The sequence below is a fragment of the Beta vulgaris genome, chromosome 2 (assembly GCF_026745355.1).
Source record: "Beta vulgaris subsp. vulgaris cultivar EL10 chromosome 2, EL10.2, whole genome shotgun sequence".
NCBI classification, from domain to species: domain Eukaryota; kingdom Viridiplantae; phylum Streptophyta; class Magnoliopsida; order Caryophyllales; family Amaranthaceae; genus Beta; species Beta vulgaris.
The window spans coordinates 48,091,404-48,108,244 of NC_079203.1; the positions used below are offsets into that span (position 1 = coordinate 48,091,404).

The 16,841-nt window shown below is 36.2% G+C and overlaps 2 protein-coding genes across 2 annotated transcripts; both read left to right on the top strand.

Moving 5' to 3' along the window:
• The first annotated feature begins 4,938 nt into the window (after positions 1-4,938).
• Positions 4,939-6,851, top strand: LOC104882862 (hypothetical protein). The gene is made up of 2 exons (XM_010667281.4): positions 4,939-5,099; positions 6,164-6,851. The coding sequence occupies exons 1-2, from the start codon at positions 5,039-5,041 to the stop codon at positions 6,484-6,486; spliced, it is 384 nt and encodes a 127-aa protein (XP_010665583.1). The 5' UTR covers positions 4,939-5,038; the 3' UTR covers positions 6,487-6,851.
• Positions 6,852-10,912: 4,061 nt separating this feature from the next.
• On the top strand, positions 10,913-16,625 carry LOC104882837 (8-amino-7-oxononanoate synthase). The gene is given in 11 exon segments (XM_057392714.1): positions 10,913-11,316; positions 12,180-12,322; positions 12,429-12,536; positions 12,918-13,156; positions 13,258-13,299; positions 13,432-13,519; positions 13,622-13,758; positions 15,218-15,306; positions 15,793-15,943; positions 16,018-16,086; positions 16,207-16,625. Coding segments are annotated over 11 exon segments (1,443 nt in total). The 5' UTR covers positions 10,913-11,066; the 3' UTR covers positions 16,334-16,625.
• The last annotated feature ends 216 nt before the right edge of the window (positions 16,626-16,841 follow it).

Sequence of the window (16,841 nt, forward strand, 5' to 3'; positions counted from 1 at the left end):
TTAGTATAACAGAAGAAGATATGTTCACATTGGTCCACGATCCAATCGGTTGTATAATATGAGTACTATAAGAAAGGGGGTGAATTATAGTGAGAGAATAATCGAAACTTTTTGCGGAACTAAAAGCTAGCTAGAGAACACACAATGGGGACACAAGAGATTTTAGATAGCGAGGAAAAACTTTCTAGGCGTAATAGTAAGAAACGACCTCGACCGCAAGAGATTTTGACTCAAACTTTATACTATAATAGGCCAACGATTATGTTACAAACCTATTAATTAATTCTCTCGGGCCACAACCTGAGTTCCTAAACTCAAGTTCCCAACAACAATTCTCACTAATTGTTGTTCCTTTCGAACTTCAGTCGAAGTTCCTTTCTTTTCTCTTTCTCTTGCTTTACTCAAAGTTTCTCACAATTACAGGAGTTCACTCAAACTTACCCAAATAAATACAATTACTATTAATAATGGAAGAGCAAAAACTAAAGATAGTAAGTATAAATTCTCTTGGGAACAAGGCACTGACACTTTAGACAACTTAGGATTTTAAGCTATGTCGGACACAAATATATCTTGGGATTAGGCGCCTGTTTATAGAGTAAGTAGTCATGAATTAACTTACCACTAATTAATCCACTAACCTCACGATCTCCACTAATTAAATTGCTTGTGAACAAAAAAAAAACGAAGCCACTAAAACAATTAAAAACGTTTAGCAGTAAAATATTACATGGTTAATGATTACTTGGAGAATAATTAAACCATTTTTAAATTAATTAATTTAGGAAAAATATCTTTTCAATTTACTTTAAATGTAACCGAAAATCATATTTAATTTGAAAAGAAAATCTTTTAATTTATAAAAAGATAGTAAGATTTTAAAATAGGATAATATCTTTTTCAATTTAGAAAATCTATTTAAAATCTTTTCCTAACTAATTCCTAACTAATTTCCTAAATTAATGAATCATCTAGGTCAAACTTAACTAGGAATTATATGTTACTGTTATTCGCCCAAAATAAATTAAGCGCTCAACATTGAAACCGATTTAGGTATTCCTAAGTACGTTTCTAAGTCAGTTCCCATCACTTACCACATTTCATATATGTTAAGGTCATACTAAGAACTCTTGCTAGAATGTGTCTATAGGTTTAATCTATTATACTCCCTCCGTTTTTTTTAGATGTAACATTGGAATTTTCACATTTGCCGAGGCACAACTTTGATCGACAATATCTCCAATTGTATAAAAGTAAAAATTATAAAAAATATATATTTGGAAAGTGTATACCGTGACGAATCAAACAATATCCCACATAACTATATTTTTTCTTATGTATAAATAACAATTAGTGGTCAAAGTGTATTAGATAAATAGTGACTTTATATGTTACATCTGAAAAAAAAAACGGAGGGAGTACTTAGTTGCACTCTAGAATGCTTCATTTCTCCTCATATGAAGACGTTTACATAACTAAGTCTTTGTCCTATTTATTTGAATAGGCAAAGAAGCCATGTTGTTGTTTATAATAAGTAACTAGTATTTAGGTCCGGGCGTTGTTCTGAGTTAGGCATTGTTTTCCGAACTTGATATACATTTTTTTTCCATTCCCATTAAAGTATATTAAGGAAAAACTCAACATTTAAAAGGTATAAATATAATAATATGGACACTTAAAGCATGATTAAAAGTTGGTTGAGATGGTAATTGTGTAATGTATAATAGCAAGACATCATGGGTTCAAATCTGTTGCAAGCTAATTTTACTTTTGTTAATTGACATGACTTATGTACACATTGGACAATTCTAGTGGCGTAACAAAGGTGCCATGTTGCATGTATACATTGTCACGCACGCCTTTTAATATATTTGTATAGATGCATTATTTCTATAACTAACCATCAGTAATTGCATAATATGGTTGTGGGTTAATGTTTATGGCAAATTTCACACAATGATCAATTTGCTCAGAGGAGGGGTTAGCAATTAAGTTGCAATACTTGACAATTAAATGATGAGCGAAATATAATACAAGAATAAAGAAATAATAATATAAGACAATTTTACGTGGAAACCCTCTAAAATGGGAAGAAAATCATGGGGGAATCAATGTTCTGTCTATGGGTGATAATGAGTCTGACAAGCTCGCGAGCAGATCGGGCTCGGCTCGGTCAAAGCTCGGCTAGTTGAAGCTCGACTCGAACTCGGGCTCGGGTCGAGACTTAAACGAGCTGAGCCGAGCTAGGCAAAGCTCGTCTCGTAAAGCTCGTGAACAGCTCGAATATTATTTTATACTAAAAAAAATTATATTAAAAACATATTTTACATTAAGAAAATTTAATACAAATTTATATTTTAATTTAGATTACAAATTATATATTTTAATTTGTGATCCAACTTCACTTCTACTCCACTAGGCACTAAAGTCCCACATTGGTTAAGAAAACAAGGATCAACCTTATTTTCTTTATAAATAGCTACTACTCCTTATTTCAACTTAAAGTTTAATTTTGTATCTCCTTGGTTGGAAAACAAAAACTATACTTTATTTTCTTCATAGACGAAATGAAGTATATATTTTTAAATATTTGATTATTTAGTACTTAAAATATTTAATAATTTTTTCTTTAGCAAAATATGGAGTCCCACATTGAAATTTTAAAATTTTAACAATGCTATATGTAAACAAAACAAGGGTATAATGAGTTTTTTTTTTTTAATAAAACATGGAGTCCCACATTGAAATTTTAGCATTCCAAGTTGCATAAGCATATGTGGAACGAGTTTGTTTATCCTAAACAAAACATGCAGTCCCACATTGAAATGTTAGCAATACTAAGAGGGAAACCAAGTTATAAAGCATGGGGATAGTAAGCATATGATGGGTGAGTGAACAAGCTCACCTACTTCGAGCCTAGCCGAGCTCATTAGTCGAGTCCAAAACGAGCTCACGAGCCGAGCCTAAACGATCTCACGAGCCGCACTCGAGTCGCAAATTCTAATCACGAGCTCGAGACGAACTTGACTCCCCCAAGCTCGGCGAGCTCACGAGCCGAGCCGAACCCATGAAAAGTTAAACGAGCTCGAGCCAAGCCCAATACTATTCGGGCTCGGCTCGCTCGATAAGCACCCCTAGAGGGAGTGAGAGAGATTGAGCTAAAATGACGGAGTGAGAGTGATTGAGCTAAAATGACGGAGTGAGAGAAATTCTGCCAATCCACTATAATAATATATCAAGTTGTAATACAAATACACTAGTTTTGCCTGATTGGCAAGATGGACGTGCAACTCAGGTTAGAGAGAAAGAGAGATGGCATATTAAGATCAATATGAAAGAAAAATGATAGAGGGAGTGAGAGAGATTGAGCTAAAATGACGGTGTGATTAGATGAGATGATCTGATTTACAAAGTGGATGATGAACTCTATCTATATTGTTTAAAAATAATAACATTGTGGTGTAGCCGTTATTCTTCCTCATTCTTCATTGGCCAAGATCATACTTTGATGGAACTGCCCAGGATATCTCTCAAAGTAGTTGAGCTTTGTTCCACGTTCTTCTCAACGCCGCACATCTCCCTAGGGGTTTTTGCTCTCTCATGTGTCCGCTTGAATGCTACCACGTGGCCGGACGAGAATTTTACCCCATAACATTTACTAGCTATCAATGATTACTTCATAATGAATAAGTGTGTGTTTGGTTCAATCATGTGAAAAATTAAATATAACAAAAACAATTTCTTATTTTGATGTCCGACACCTAAAAATCTCATAGCAAAACTACTCTAAATCACCATTTTACCAAACACTCAACTCTTTTAAATTCTCTATTATTGAGACATGTTTTGAAATATCTGACGCTAAGTAAACTAAGCATGTGGGTCTCGTTAACACATTATTAGTGAACCACGTTAATTCTTGTTTCAATTGTTTTTAAATTTTTCATTGTTTTATTAAGTCCGTTATAACACGTGTAAATCAAAACACTAAGGCCATTTTGGTTGAGCTTTTTTGGAGTATGGAAACGGATTCAAGAATCCGAATCTGTTACTCCTTGTTTGGTTTGGGTAGTGGGTTAACCATTATCCTTACTTGAGGGTAACCCAAACCCTCAAAATGTTACCCTCCAAATTAGAGGAGTAACAAAAAGATTTTCATTCCTTACAAGTGATTCCTTTCCATTCTTGAACCAAACACCCTATAAAAGTAACAATTATTGTCTCCATTCCTCCCCTCTACTTGATTTCATTCCCTTTCCGTTCCTCTATTTGAACCAAACGCCCCCTAAGGGAGTGTTTGGTTCACTAGTTTTAGATATGAGATATGGGTTTGGAATGAACAAAACCCATACCTAGTATTTGTTTAACTTATTTTTAAATTTTAAACCCATACCTCAAACCCATAAGGTATGGGGTTTAGAAACCCATGGGGGGAGGTGGGTATGACTCATACCTTACCTCTAGGTATCAAATAAAAGAAGATTTTTCATTCCTAAATGAAACCAAACACAAGGTATTAAGTATCAAGTTCCAAACCCATACCACCTTGGTTTTATTCCTGATTCCAAACCCATACCATTATATGAACCAAACGCCCCCTAAAAACTATCTAAAAGCTATTAGAAAACACCTTCAAAGACTCACTAAATTGTTAAACGAAGGCTAGTTTGGAAAAGAGGAAACAGTAAATCACAATTATGTACGAGAGGCTCTAGATTCATCCATTGTCCTCTCAATTTGTCAGCAATAGGAGTACTAGAGGGTAATGTTGCTTTCATAATTAAGTTCTATCATGTTTGCCTCTTTCCTTTTTGGTAATCCACGATCAAGAGCCAAGTGGCCTTATGAAATCCTTCGAAGAAAAGCACACAAGGTCCACACCTTTTTTGTTTGTTTCAATAAATTATCCTACATTTATTGTCCATCCATCTATATATTTCACACAAAAAAATCAAGAAGTTACAACTCTTTAACTTGGCAATTTTGAAAAAACGCTTCATATATAGTTTTAGAATCTATATACATAGAAACAAAGAAAATGCCTGAGGGAAAAATCAACCTCTTCTACATTGTGATCATTTTCAGCCTCGTGGTGCAAGGTATGTTTATGAGGAGAAGAAAAAAATTGTGTTGTATTATTATGTGCATATTGCATCATAATTGAGTTGTGATGATATATGTCGTATAGCAAATATGATAGTGAACTAAAAGGACTCCGTTTTTGTTACATTATAGTATATACCACACAATTTTATCTACTATAGTCATGGGAGTGATGCGGTATACTAATTACTAATGTTGTTGTAGAGGTTTTATTTATTCTTATTGTTTCATTTAGAAAGTAACAATTTGTTCTTTTTAAAAAAAAGAATATGTAAGACGATAAAAGTGTCCTATTGACATGTGTTTCAACTCAGATCCATGCTAAAACGAGGGTAGACATTTATATACCCTTCAAATATAATTTGAAGTTAAATGAGTCCATTAGAATGTACCCTCTTTTAGTATGCAACACCGACATGAGAATGTCATGAACAAGACAAAACAACTAACATGTGAAAGGAAAGGGTTATTAATCTTTACCCATTAAATTGATATGAGGGAGAGGGACGTTATTAATTTTAAAAGTATATGGACATATAACGCTCAACTAATAGAATTATGCATTGTATCATTTATAAATTTCTTTTAAAGGTGAAGTATATGAAATTACCCATGTTAAACTCAAACTTAACTTAAACAAGTGTCTTCCTATATTAATATGCACAAAAGTTTGATTACGGACTATCATTTACTTCAAAAAATAATAGGGGGAATAAGTAAATTCTATGGTTTCATACTATTAAAAAGTTATAGCTAACGTATATCAACTAGATTAAGTGATCAAATTTAGGAGAAAAATATAGAGCTTGAGATCAAATTGGTTTTTGGTTTTGTTTCAATTCGGTTAAATGCAGTTCAATTTATTCAATTGATTTTTTTTATTTCAATTTCAATTATGGGTCAATTCAGTTTAGTCGGTAATCATTTTGCAGTTTAACCAACAGTTTTCAACCAAACTGACAACACTAATCTTATACGAGCATGTTTCTAATTTTTTATCCCTCCCCTTACACACACACAAAAAAAAAACTCTTTTAAAAACTATGTTTTCATTTTACAGGTATGGGACAGTGTTCACTAAAGGATATGAGTGTAGAGCAAACCAAAGTGGACAAAAATGTGAAGAATGGTGGGAGGCCACTTTGGAATGTGACAATTACCAATAATTGTTACTGCTCTCAGTCCAATGTAAGAATTGCTTGTGCGGGGTTTCGAACCTCAGACGTAACTGTTATTGATCCTTCAATTGCGAAGATAGCAAAGGGTAAAGGTTTATTAAACAATGGGGAGCCAATATATCCATACAGTTCAATGGGATTTACCTATGCTTCTAGTGCACCACTTCAATTCAAGCTTCTTTCTTCTCAAGTAGCATGTTCTTAGAAGACTATAATATAGTAAATTAGTAGTAGCATGTTCTTTGAAGACTATAATATACTACTAGTAGATTAATTAGTAGTAGCATGATCTTTGAAAACTATAATATATTAGTAGTGTGTTTACTTCAAGCTTCTAGTCATGAACTCATGGTTGGTTGAGTTGGTTTACCCCTCATTTTACCCTTTCAAGATTAGGGTTTTGATTCTTGCAGGGTAAAAGAGGATTATGAGAGGTCTTTTAATTGACTCGGCTTTTTATATAGGAGATAGATAGCTCATTCGGAGTGGCATGTATGAAGTATGTATGTAGTACGTGTTAGGAAATGTTTTTTATAAGGAAATAAATAAAAGTACCTATCTTGTGTTGAAGCTTGAGAGCAAATAATCTAGTCACTATCAACTATTTGGCACTTGCAGTGTAATATGTTAATACGTTATTATTGTTAGATTTTCAATATTAATGTTTTGTGTCGGTAATGTAAGATTACAAAACTTTATTTAATCATTGAGGTCTCTTTTAGTTGTTTAGTCTAGAGGATATGAAAATATCTTGTTTGCATATTAAAAAGCTATAAGAGTTGGACTCTTCGATTTAAGATGAATAAAAAATGCGAAAAGAGTGTTATCGGTATATCGTGACAATCCCCTAAAGATAATATATTGTGACAATGGAAAGTGAGATATAATTCTTCTTATTTGTTTGACAATGCAACTTTATTACAACAATCATAACATACCTGTAAATCGGGGTTGTCTTTACCCAAGGGAACCCTTTATCCAACGGCCTATTTTTGTTTTTAAACTAGTGAGTAATCCGGGCGATGCCCCGGATTGTTACTTTTCGTAACTTTTTGTCAAGTTAGCAAAAATCGATGTAATGGTGACATGATAAGTAATTGCATGATTTTTGAAAATAAACCATTAAAAGTTCGGGATGAAAGCAATAGCTTAACTTTCTACAAGAATTTGGAGTAAGAATTTATGTCTATAATAGTATATTGTTGTTAATTGTTATCATAAAAAAGTTATGTATCTAACTACTTGGGCAAATCTTTTAGTGAGATATAATTATAAGACCTTATGATATTTTATTTTAAAATACTAAACAATGGTGTTATGTTGGATTAATAGTTAAATTTTCATTTTTCATTTCAAAGTCACATGTTTGATACCTTGTAACTACACAACATTATTTTTAAAATCGAGGATTTGACTTGAATCATTTGCATTAGAGCCTTAAAAAAAAGTGTCATGTGATACATAAACTTTCTTATGAACATCTTTTAATATATTAGTATAGATCATAATTAGTTTTGATGTTGATAGTCTTGATTATATAACAAAATTCGCAAGAATGTGTTGTTGCTAAATTTAAGTACACACAAAATTTGCTTCCTAAAAGTGCAACCAAAACTCAATTTTGAAATGGAGTGTGTGACTATTTTTTGAAGCAAAGTGTGTGGCTATTATTCCCAGCCCATATCGATAGGACTCATTAACTCATAACTGCTGTGTCCCCTCCCCTTCCAGTCTATGTAAGGGCTCTGGGCCTGATTTCTAGCCTGAATTTAAAATGGTGGAAGAGAGACATTGTGAGAGGATTGTAGCTACTTACTCCATCCGTTCTTTAAATTATACAGCATTTACATAGTACAAGTTATTCAATATCCTACTTCAATCTTTAGTATTTTTGATTTTGTATAAATAAAAGTTATAAAATTTGATATAATTAATGTATATATTAAGACATATTAATAAGATTTCACTTGGCTATATTTTTTCTTATACATTAATAAGAGATCATGGGATAAGATTAATAGATGAATAGTGATTATTATACATCTGTTGCATCCGCGAAATAATGAAAAAGTACTAGTTAGTAAAGTTATAATTAACAACCTTAATTGATATCTTTAGATTGGAAAGGGAAAGAGGAGCAATGATATTTTTTCAATTAAAATGCATTAGTGATTAGGGGTGTTCAAAGAAACCTAAATCCTGAAATCTGATCCCAATCAGGTGAGCCACATCCAAAAAATCATATAGAACAAGTTTTTTCATCTAGCATGCCGCATACGAGATTTGGCAAAATAAATGTGAAGCGGGCCAGATTTCAAGAAATAAAAATAATACCTACTTGGTTTCCTTTCTTCCCTCCCTTAAATAACAAAATTCATTTGTTGGGGGTCACTATTATCATCATCTTTCTATTCTAAGGCTTACACCAAATACCCACTAAAAGATAATAAGTTTTATTATCATTGCACTCTTCTATTAGAGGGGTTAATTAATCCTAATGACTAACGGAAACTTGACATCGTTAGTCATTAAGGGCATTTCGTGCATTTTATTGAAATAATAAGGGTACCTGGTGCATTAAAAAAAATTAGGGGTACCCCCTTAATTTTTAAAAACCACAGGGGTACATGGTGAAAAAACCGATTAAAGAACTACTAAAAAAGGCAAGTGTTGCATTAATTTTGAAGCGCATGGAGTACTTTTATACAGAGGAATTTATTTCTTTTGATGTAAAAAAGTTAATGAATTATCATAAACAAAAATATAAAAAATGATATATCACCTAGTTGCTAAACAATTTTTTTTATCGGTTTTTTCACCAAATACCCCTGACAAATCAATAAATTCACATTATACCCTCAATGTTACAACAATTCACCATATACCCTTGACTTTTCATTTTTGTGCACCATATACCCTTTTTCTAACGGACGTTAGGTTGCCGTTTGCTTTATTTACGATTTTGCCATCATTATTCACTAATCCTAATTTAAACCCTAAACCATAAAATCTAAACCTAACCCTAAAATCTAAACCCTAACCCACCCCCTCCCCTACACCAGCCCCCACCCCTCCCCCTCCCCCACCGCCGCAACACCCCTCCCCCTCCCCCTCTTCGTTCACCGGTGCAGCACCCCCACACATCCCCTCCCCATCCCCCTCCGCCCAGCCCCCCTCCGTCTGCCAACCCCTCCCCTTAGAGGTAGGCATGGGGGGGGTCGACACGCGGGCCAGCCCAGGCCCGGCCCGACACGAGCCCACTCGAGGCCCAACCTGGCACGTTGTCCGCTATGTGGGTCGCGGACTTGTCACGATCAAGAAATTTTATTTCCGGCCCGCATTGGCACGAGCCCGCGGGCCGAACACTCCTTTCCTTTGTTTTTTTTACCCTAAAACTGTCAAAAATACAAAAATACAACATAAAACATGGGCCGGCCCGCGGGCCTGTGGACAAATTTTTAAAATTTCAAGCCCGGCACGGCCCGCCACTCACAGGACTGGGCCCGGCCTAGCCTGACATTTACTCAAGCCCGCGGGCCGAGCCCGTGAACAGGCCCGACCCATGCCCACCTCTACCTCCCCTCCTCTATTTTTGTCTGCCAAAACTGAACCATCCCCTTTCCCCTGTTCTTCTCTCTTCGATGCGACCTCGCTGCGCCCTCCCCTTCAATTCGCCAGCGATTTGCCAAGCTTGTCGAAGATACCGCACCACTCCCTCCTCCTCTGTATCGTCGCTGCTACTGTTGTACGTGGGTGTCGTGTGCATCGCGTCGCGCCACGCTGGCTTCGCCGGAACTTCTCTCATCGGCTCGCTCCGCTGCTGTGTCAGTGTTGTTGTTGTGTTGAATTCAAGAGGGGGGGGTTATTCGAATTTCAGGGCTACGAGGGGTGGGGGTTGCGGCAGAGGTAGATGGAGGGGGTGGGGGTTGCGACGGAGGGAGGGGGAGGGGGAGGGGTTGGGGGCTGCGGTGGGGGAAGGGGAGGGGTGGGGGTTGCGGCAGAAGGTTGGGTGGGGGGATGGTGGAGGGGGAGGGGGAAGGGGAGGGGGCTGGGCTTAGGGTTTAGATTTTAGGGTTAGGAGTTAATTGTGGCAAAATGGTAAATAAAGTTAATAGTGAGTTAACAACAGTTAAAAAAGGGTATTTGGTGCTCAAAAATGAAAAGTCAGGGGTATATGGTGAATTGTTGGAATATTAAGGGTATATTGTGAATTTGTTGATTTGTTAGGGGTATTTGGTGAAAAAACCGTTTTTTTATTATTATTAGTTACATTCAAACAACTTCATATAAGTTCTAACTACTTTATAAATATATACTTGAATAAATTCAATTCAGACAAACTCTATTTAAATTAAGTGAATGCACCCTACTTAAATCCCACTAATAATTTATTTCTACATACAAATGGTACAAAAATTATTAAAGAGACGATCTAATTTTAATATAAAAGTAAACCTAGTCACTAAATGGATTAAACTAATCACCGAAAGAAATTAACCTAGTCACTATCAAACTAATCCTCTTTTTTTATTGAACTCATCAATACCTAATCTTAATTTAAAAGTAGGCGGATCTTACAAAACAAACTCCAAATGTTAAGTTTGATCCTTTAAAAACTATTTGGGTCAAACTTCTAAATTAAAATCACCCGTCAGAATTCAGATCACCTCACCCAACTAATTTTCTCCTACCTTACCTCACTTTTTATACCAGTCTCAAACATTTTGTGGGAAATAACGCCCGCCATTGAAGAAAACTACTCGTTCTCTCACTCTCTCTACTCTAATGAGGGAGAACATGAACATAAACATGAACATGAATTGGGATGATTGGGTTGAAGCAGCGCTTTCAAAGTTAGAGTCTTTGAAATTGCTTCGTTCTCTCAGACCCATCAATGTATCCAACAATTCCTCCAATTTTCATGCTCATGAATACAAGGTGTTCGACGGTTTGCGTGAATGGGATCGAACTTCTGTTGAAGTTATGATTTCTGAGTCTACATTTCGCAATTGGCTCAATGACATTCCCAGTTGCGGTATTTTTCTCTCTTACCCGCTTGTTTTTTCTTGGGTTTTACTCTGGGTATATCAATTTTCTATTAGTTTTTGGGTTGATTGTTGAATATAATGGTGTATTTTTGCATTTGGTATTAAACACATTGTGCTTATATTATATGTTGGAGACTGGAGGATTGAATTATTACGGAGTTAATTTTCAAATTTCAACGTATTCTCTTGCTATGTAGAAGTATTACCCGCTTGTTTTTTTCTTAGGTTTTAGTTCCTTTTTGTAAGTGTACTATATTTTTTTTAATTCTTGGGTTGATTGTTTGAAGAAATGGTGTATTTTTGTATTTGGTGTCGAATACATTGTGCTTATATTATATGTTGTAGAGTGGAGGATTGAATTATTATGGAGTTAATGTTCAATGTCTTTTCTTGCTATCTATAGATTACTGTAATTTAAGGGGGAAGAGGGACCTTCTGAATTTCGATATTTGATTGCTTGAAGGAGGTACATTGGTGTTAAGTACTCCCTCCGTTTCCTAAAGATCTTCCCACTTTTCGTTTAAGGGTGTTTCCAAAAGATCTTCCCACTTTTGCTTTATTCCTTATTTGGCAAAACAAATTTCCCTATTTACCCTCTCATGTCACTATCATATGGTCCACCATTACATTATTAATTCAATTTTACTCCCTTTCTCTCTCCTACTTTAACCCTTTTTTATTTGTTTATTTATCTTAACCCCTTTCTCTCTCCTACATTACTCACACCATGCCCCACACAACTTGATTTTCCTTGGTATTTGTAGGAACAGTAAGTGGGAAGATCTTTAGGAAACGGAGGGAGTACTAGAGTAAGACCTAAGTGACTTATTATTGCTGTTGAATGTGTTAGGATCAATTGAAGTGCCTAAAGGTGAAGAGGCAAATGAAGGAGGAGAATTATGCTCTGGCAATGGGAGAAAGCTCTTGTTGTTCTCTGGAAATGATTACTTGGGCTTGAGTGCTCATCCGACTATTAGAATGGCGGTTGCTAAGGTGATCTTGATCATTATTGTTTCATGTGTGACGTGCGGTGTGGTTCTATTTTTAGAGTTGGTGTTATAATTTTGATTTTAGAGGTGATGATTTCGCTTGCTTATAGGCAGTCCAAGAGCACGGGATGGGTCCAAGAGGCTCTGCATTGATATGTGGTTATACAGATTATCATGGGCACTTGGAGGCATGTTTAGCAGAGCTAAAGAAGAAAGAGGTGTGCTATGTTCTTCATTCATGCTACTGTTAGTGTTTATGTTTAGTCAATTATTTTAGCAAAGTTTGTCAGCTTGATCTTGTAATACTCAGCTCTTAGCTTGCAACTGCTTGTCAACCTGTCACGTGATATTATGATGGAAGTTTGATGGTAGTCACTCATGTTATGGAAATTATAGTTTTTTGTCGATATGGGTTTTCATGATGATTACTGGGAAATTATTGTTTGTGATTGACTATGAAACATGTACTTTATAAACTGTCCTTTTTTTGGTGTTAGAGTGGGGAATTTGACCACATAAGGATAAGGTACAATGTGTGCTGCTTTCTGTTTGATAAAGGGGATATTTAGCCAAAAACTCTAATATTCTTCATGCTGTAGGATTGTCTTCTTTGTCCTACGGGCTTTGCTGCAAATATGGCCTTCATGGTTACAGTAGGAAGCATTGCCTCTCTCTTGGCTCCTGGCAGAATTCCTCTGAGCACTGAAAAAATTGCTGTCTTTTCTGATGCCCTTAATCATGCATCAATTATTGATGGTCTGCGCCTTGGCGAACGATTACACTGTATAGAGACCTTTGTCTACCGACATTGTGACATGTCACATCTTGATGCACTTCTGTATGTTATTTCCAGCGCTACCTATGACTAAGAAGTAGCCTTACAAGTACAAGTGCCTATGTGATTTATGTGTTTCTGACTTCTCCACTGTGTTCTCTCAGCTCAGATTGCAAAATGTCTAAGAAGGTTGTCGTGACTGATAGGTTAGTCATACCTGTTATTTCCTTCTCTTGTCCTTTTGTAAATACTGCATTAAGTAGCTGAAAAATTTGAGTTGAGAGGAAAATGCCTGAAAGAATATATGCATTTTGTCACTTCCTATGTTATCATGGCAGCTTATTCAGTATGGATGGAGACTTCGCACCAATGACTGAGCTAGTAAACCTTCGTGAGAAGCATGGTTTTCTGTTGGTTATTGATGATGTAAGTTCTCCTTTTCTGCTTCTGCAATAGCATCTAGAAAAATATACATAATATAAAAGATGTACAAATTTTCTTTATTTCTCTGTTATTGTGTGATTACAGGCTCATGGAACATTTATAAGTGGCAGAGGTGGTGGGGGAGTGGCGCAAGAGTTTGATTGTGAAAGCGATGTTGATATATGTATTGGCACTTTAAGTAAGGCAGCAGGTTGCACTGGAGGTTTTTAGCATGCAGGTACGTAATCTAAATGATTAATGTTTATTGCTGCCTTTGTTGTTAGTCGTCACAATGCTCCAAGTTAAGTGGGCGAAGATGCTTCACTTGAACAACCATCACTCAGTTTGTGCTGTTGGCATGGTTTAGGGAAATCCGTGATTTAAGATATTATGACCTAACCTAAAGCAAGTCCATGTTAATTGTTCAAAAGTGTTAAAGACTCGTAAGAAGTTTCGAGCACAGATATTTGCCTCAGGGATGATACCCAAATCTTTGTATTCATTTGAGGTTTCGGGTGCGTATTGGACACTAGTACGACAATGTAACTGCAAGTCTTGAATAACAAAGTTACTAGTTTAGGCAGTAGGAGCTTTTTCTTATAGATATATCTTGTTAGAGAAGCGTAAAGCTTGACCCAGAAAGAACTTCTTTCATTGTTCCTGCAAGTTGATTTATATCATATTCAGGTCTTTCGATACAGGGATTTAGATATGAATTTATTCCACAACAGATAGTTGATTTTATTATGGACCATTTGGTAAGGGTTTCAAGAAAGGGAAAAGAAATCAAGAACCTTAATACCCCTACACTTTGTTTGGACAGCAATATAGGAGGGAAAGGAAGGGGAGGGATAGAGGAGGAAGGGGAGGGGAAAGATGGAGCTCCATTTTCCTTCCAAATCTCTCCAATTTGGGAAGGTTGATGTTTATTCAAGAGGGAGGGAAAACAGATCCTTCCCTCTCCCTCCCCTTCTTTCCCACAATCCATTATCTGAACAAGGGAACCCGTTCCCTTTTCTTTCCTTCCCTTTCCCTCCATTTCCTCTTATACAAACAAGGTGTTAGTGCTAGCTTGTTTAGTTCACATTTTTATCTATTCTTTTTCACCCTTTTGTATCAATGGGTTCACCCCAAATCCTTCCGCACTACCCCCCTCCCTTCCCCGATTTGGTATCCCTAATTTTGGGTAATTGAGAAACTACCCAACACCACTGTCTTTAAACCCCAAGTTGCCAACCACTGCCACTGGCCACTCCTTGGATTGCCCACAAACTACCACCACGTACCCACCTCACTCCCATAAGCCCACCCCGCAACCACCATCCAAATCACGACATAGCCTAACCCCTAGTCTCCTACCGACCCAAAAAGGACGAAGAATTCCTTTCTCTTGTCCAACCAAACGGGGAAACATAGGGGGTGGTTTTTTTTTCTTGTTATCTTCATATCATTCTTTTCCCATGCCATGAACCCTTGCCTTAGAAATAACATTTACTCAGAAGTCAGCTTCCTATGGTATTATGCTACCACTTGGCATCTTGTAAGAAACCATACTGCTATTCATCTTTCATCTTCTCCTTACTTTTTCTGTCCGTTGCCTTCTCAAAATTACTCATGCACATAGTCTATATTCTTTTTCCTTCCGTTGTCCATTGACCTTTTGAAATTACTCATATGCGTCTTCTATGATTTTAATGACAGCAAAAGATGGAAACAGCTTATTATGTCCAGGGGCCGTTCTTTTATATTTTCCACTGCTATGCCTATACCAATGGCCGCTGCTGCCCATGGTAAAGTGACTTCTCACTCATTTCTCTTATATGTCAAAGTGCACTAGGACGTGATTGTACCAGTCACTTGTGCTACTTGGCAGTTTGTCAGCTGCTAAAATAAAAAATTCCTAAAATTGTCGTCCACAGTTTAATTTTTGTACTCCTTTCCACCTTTTAGAAATAATAGTAAAATTGAAAGCTGTCTCCTTTTCTAATATAATACTAATGGTTCATGATTAGATTTCCCAAATACAAATGCGCTAAATATGAATTATGTGATGGGGAGAGGATAAAAAATAGAAATGGCTTGATTAATATTAAGGTTGTTTTTTTCTTGTAAAATCATGTTATAAGTTAATTAATTTAGAGAAAACTTGCATATTCTCTAGGTGTTGCTTTGTGTAAAACATGCTTATATGTTGTACTGCATATGAATTATAACTTTGTAAGTGCATAGCATTACTCTGTACAGTGTCAAGTTGTTTAAGATGCATTGCACAGCAGCTGCTGCATTTGTTGCTGAAAAAGAAGCCTGGCGTAGAAGTGCAATCCAAGAACGAGTGCAAGACTTCAAAGACCTCACTGGAATTCCGATTACAAGTCACATCGTCTCAATAATAGTGGGAAGTGAAGAGAAGTCCTTGCTAGCCAGTCGGTGAGTACTCTTTTTCCCATCTCTCTTCCTCCATTACAAGCAGTTCTTGAATTTCCAGCCTTGTTATTCTGCAGGCATATGCTGAAATCTGGATTCCATGTTACTGCGATTAGACCACCAACCGTGCCTCCTAATTCATGCAGGTCTTTCAGTGTATCCTCCTCTTCCACATATATTTCCTACTTACTGCCATTCGACACTCAGACAAACTGGGTCATTTTTTTGTCCGAATCAGCTCACTTATTTTTCTAATTTTCCCTCAGACTGAGAATAACTCTGAGTGCTGCACATACAAGGAAGGATGTGAAGAAGCTCGCTGCTGCATTGTCTCGCTGCATAAAGTTTCAAAATGTTGATATTGAGAGTTCAGAATTACTAGCAAAACTATGAGATATTGCCTTTTTAGTATCTAATCTCTTCTACTTCTTGATTACATTACGTCACATCTAGTTCTAGAGCAGGTCAGATTTTGTCCTCGATATTCTTTGATGGACGACTTTGATTTACAATGTAATTTAGAGGGAAATGTGACATGGGTCATAATTAGTTAATTACTATCTTGATCAAAAACGTGTACATGGGATTTTATAAGCATGGGCAGAACTACATGAACATTTGGGAATCTTTTACAAATTGAGATTTTTGTAAATTCTCTCATAAAATTGATAAATCGTAGTCGGAATTCCGATGGCAATCAAACAATATCATCATAATGATGATAGTTAATCCTTGCTATAGTAGCTTCATTGACAGTATATAGAAGATGTATCCAACTGTTTGCTTGAACCAGTTACTCTTAGCTCATCAACCTGATGTTTGTATGTCAGATAGCGAAAAGAGCATATAACCAAAACGACGAGGACATCAGAGTTCAGGGGAAGCAAACAGATTTCGCTTC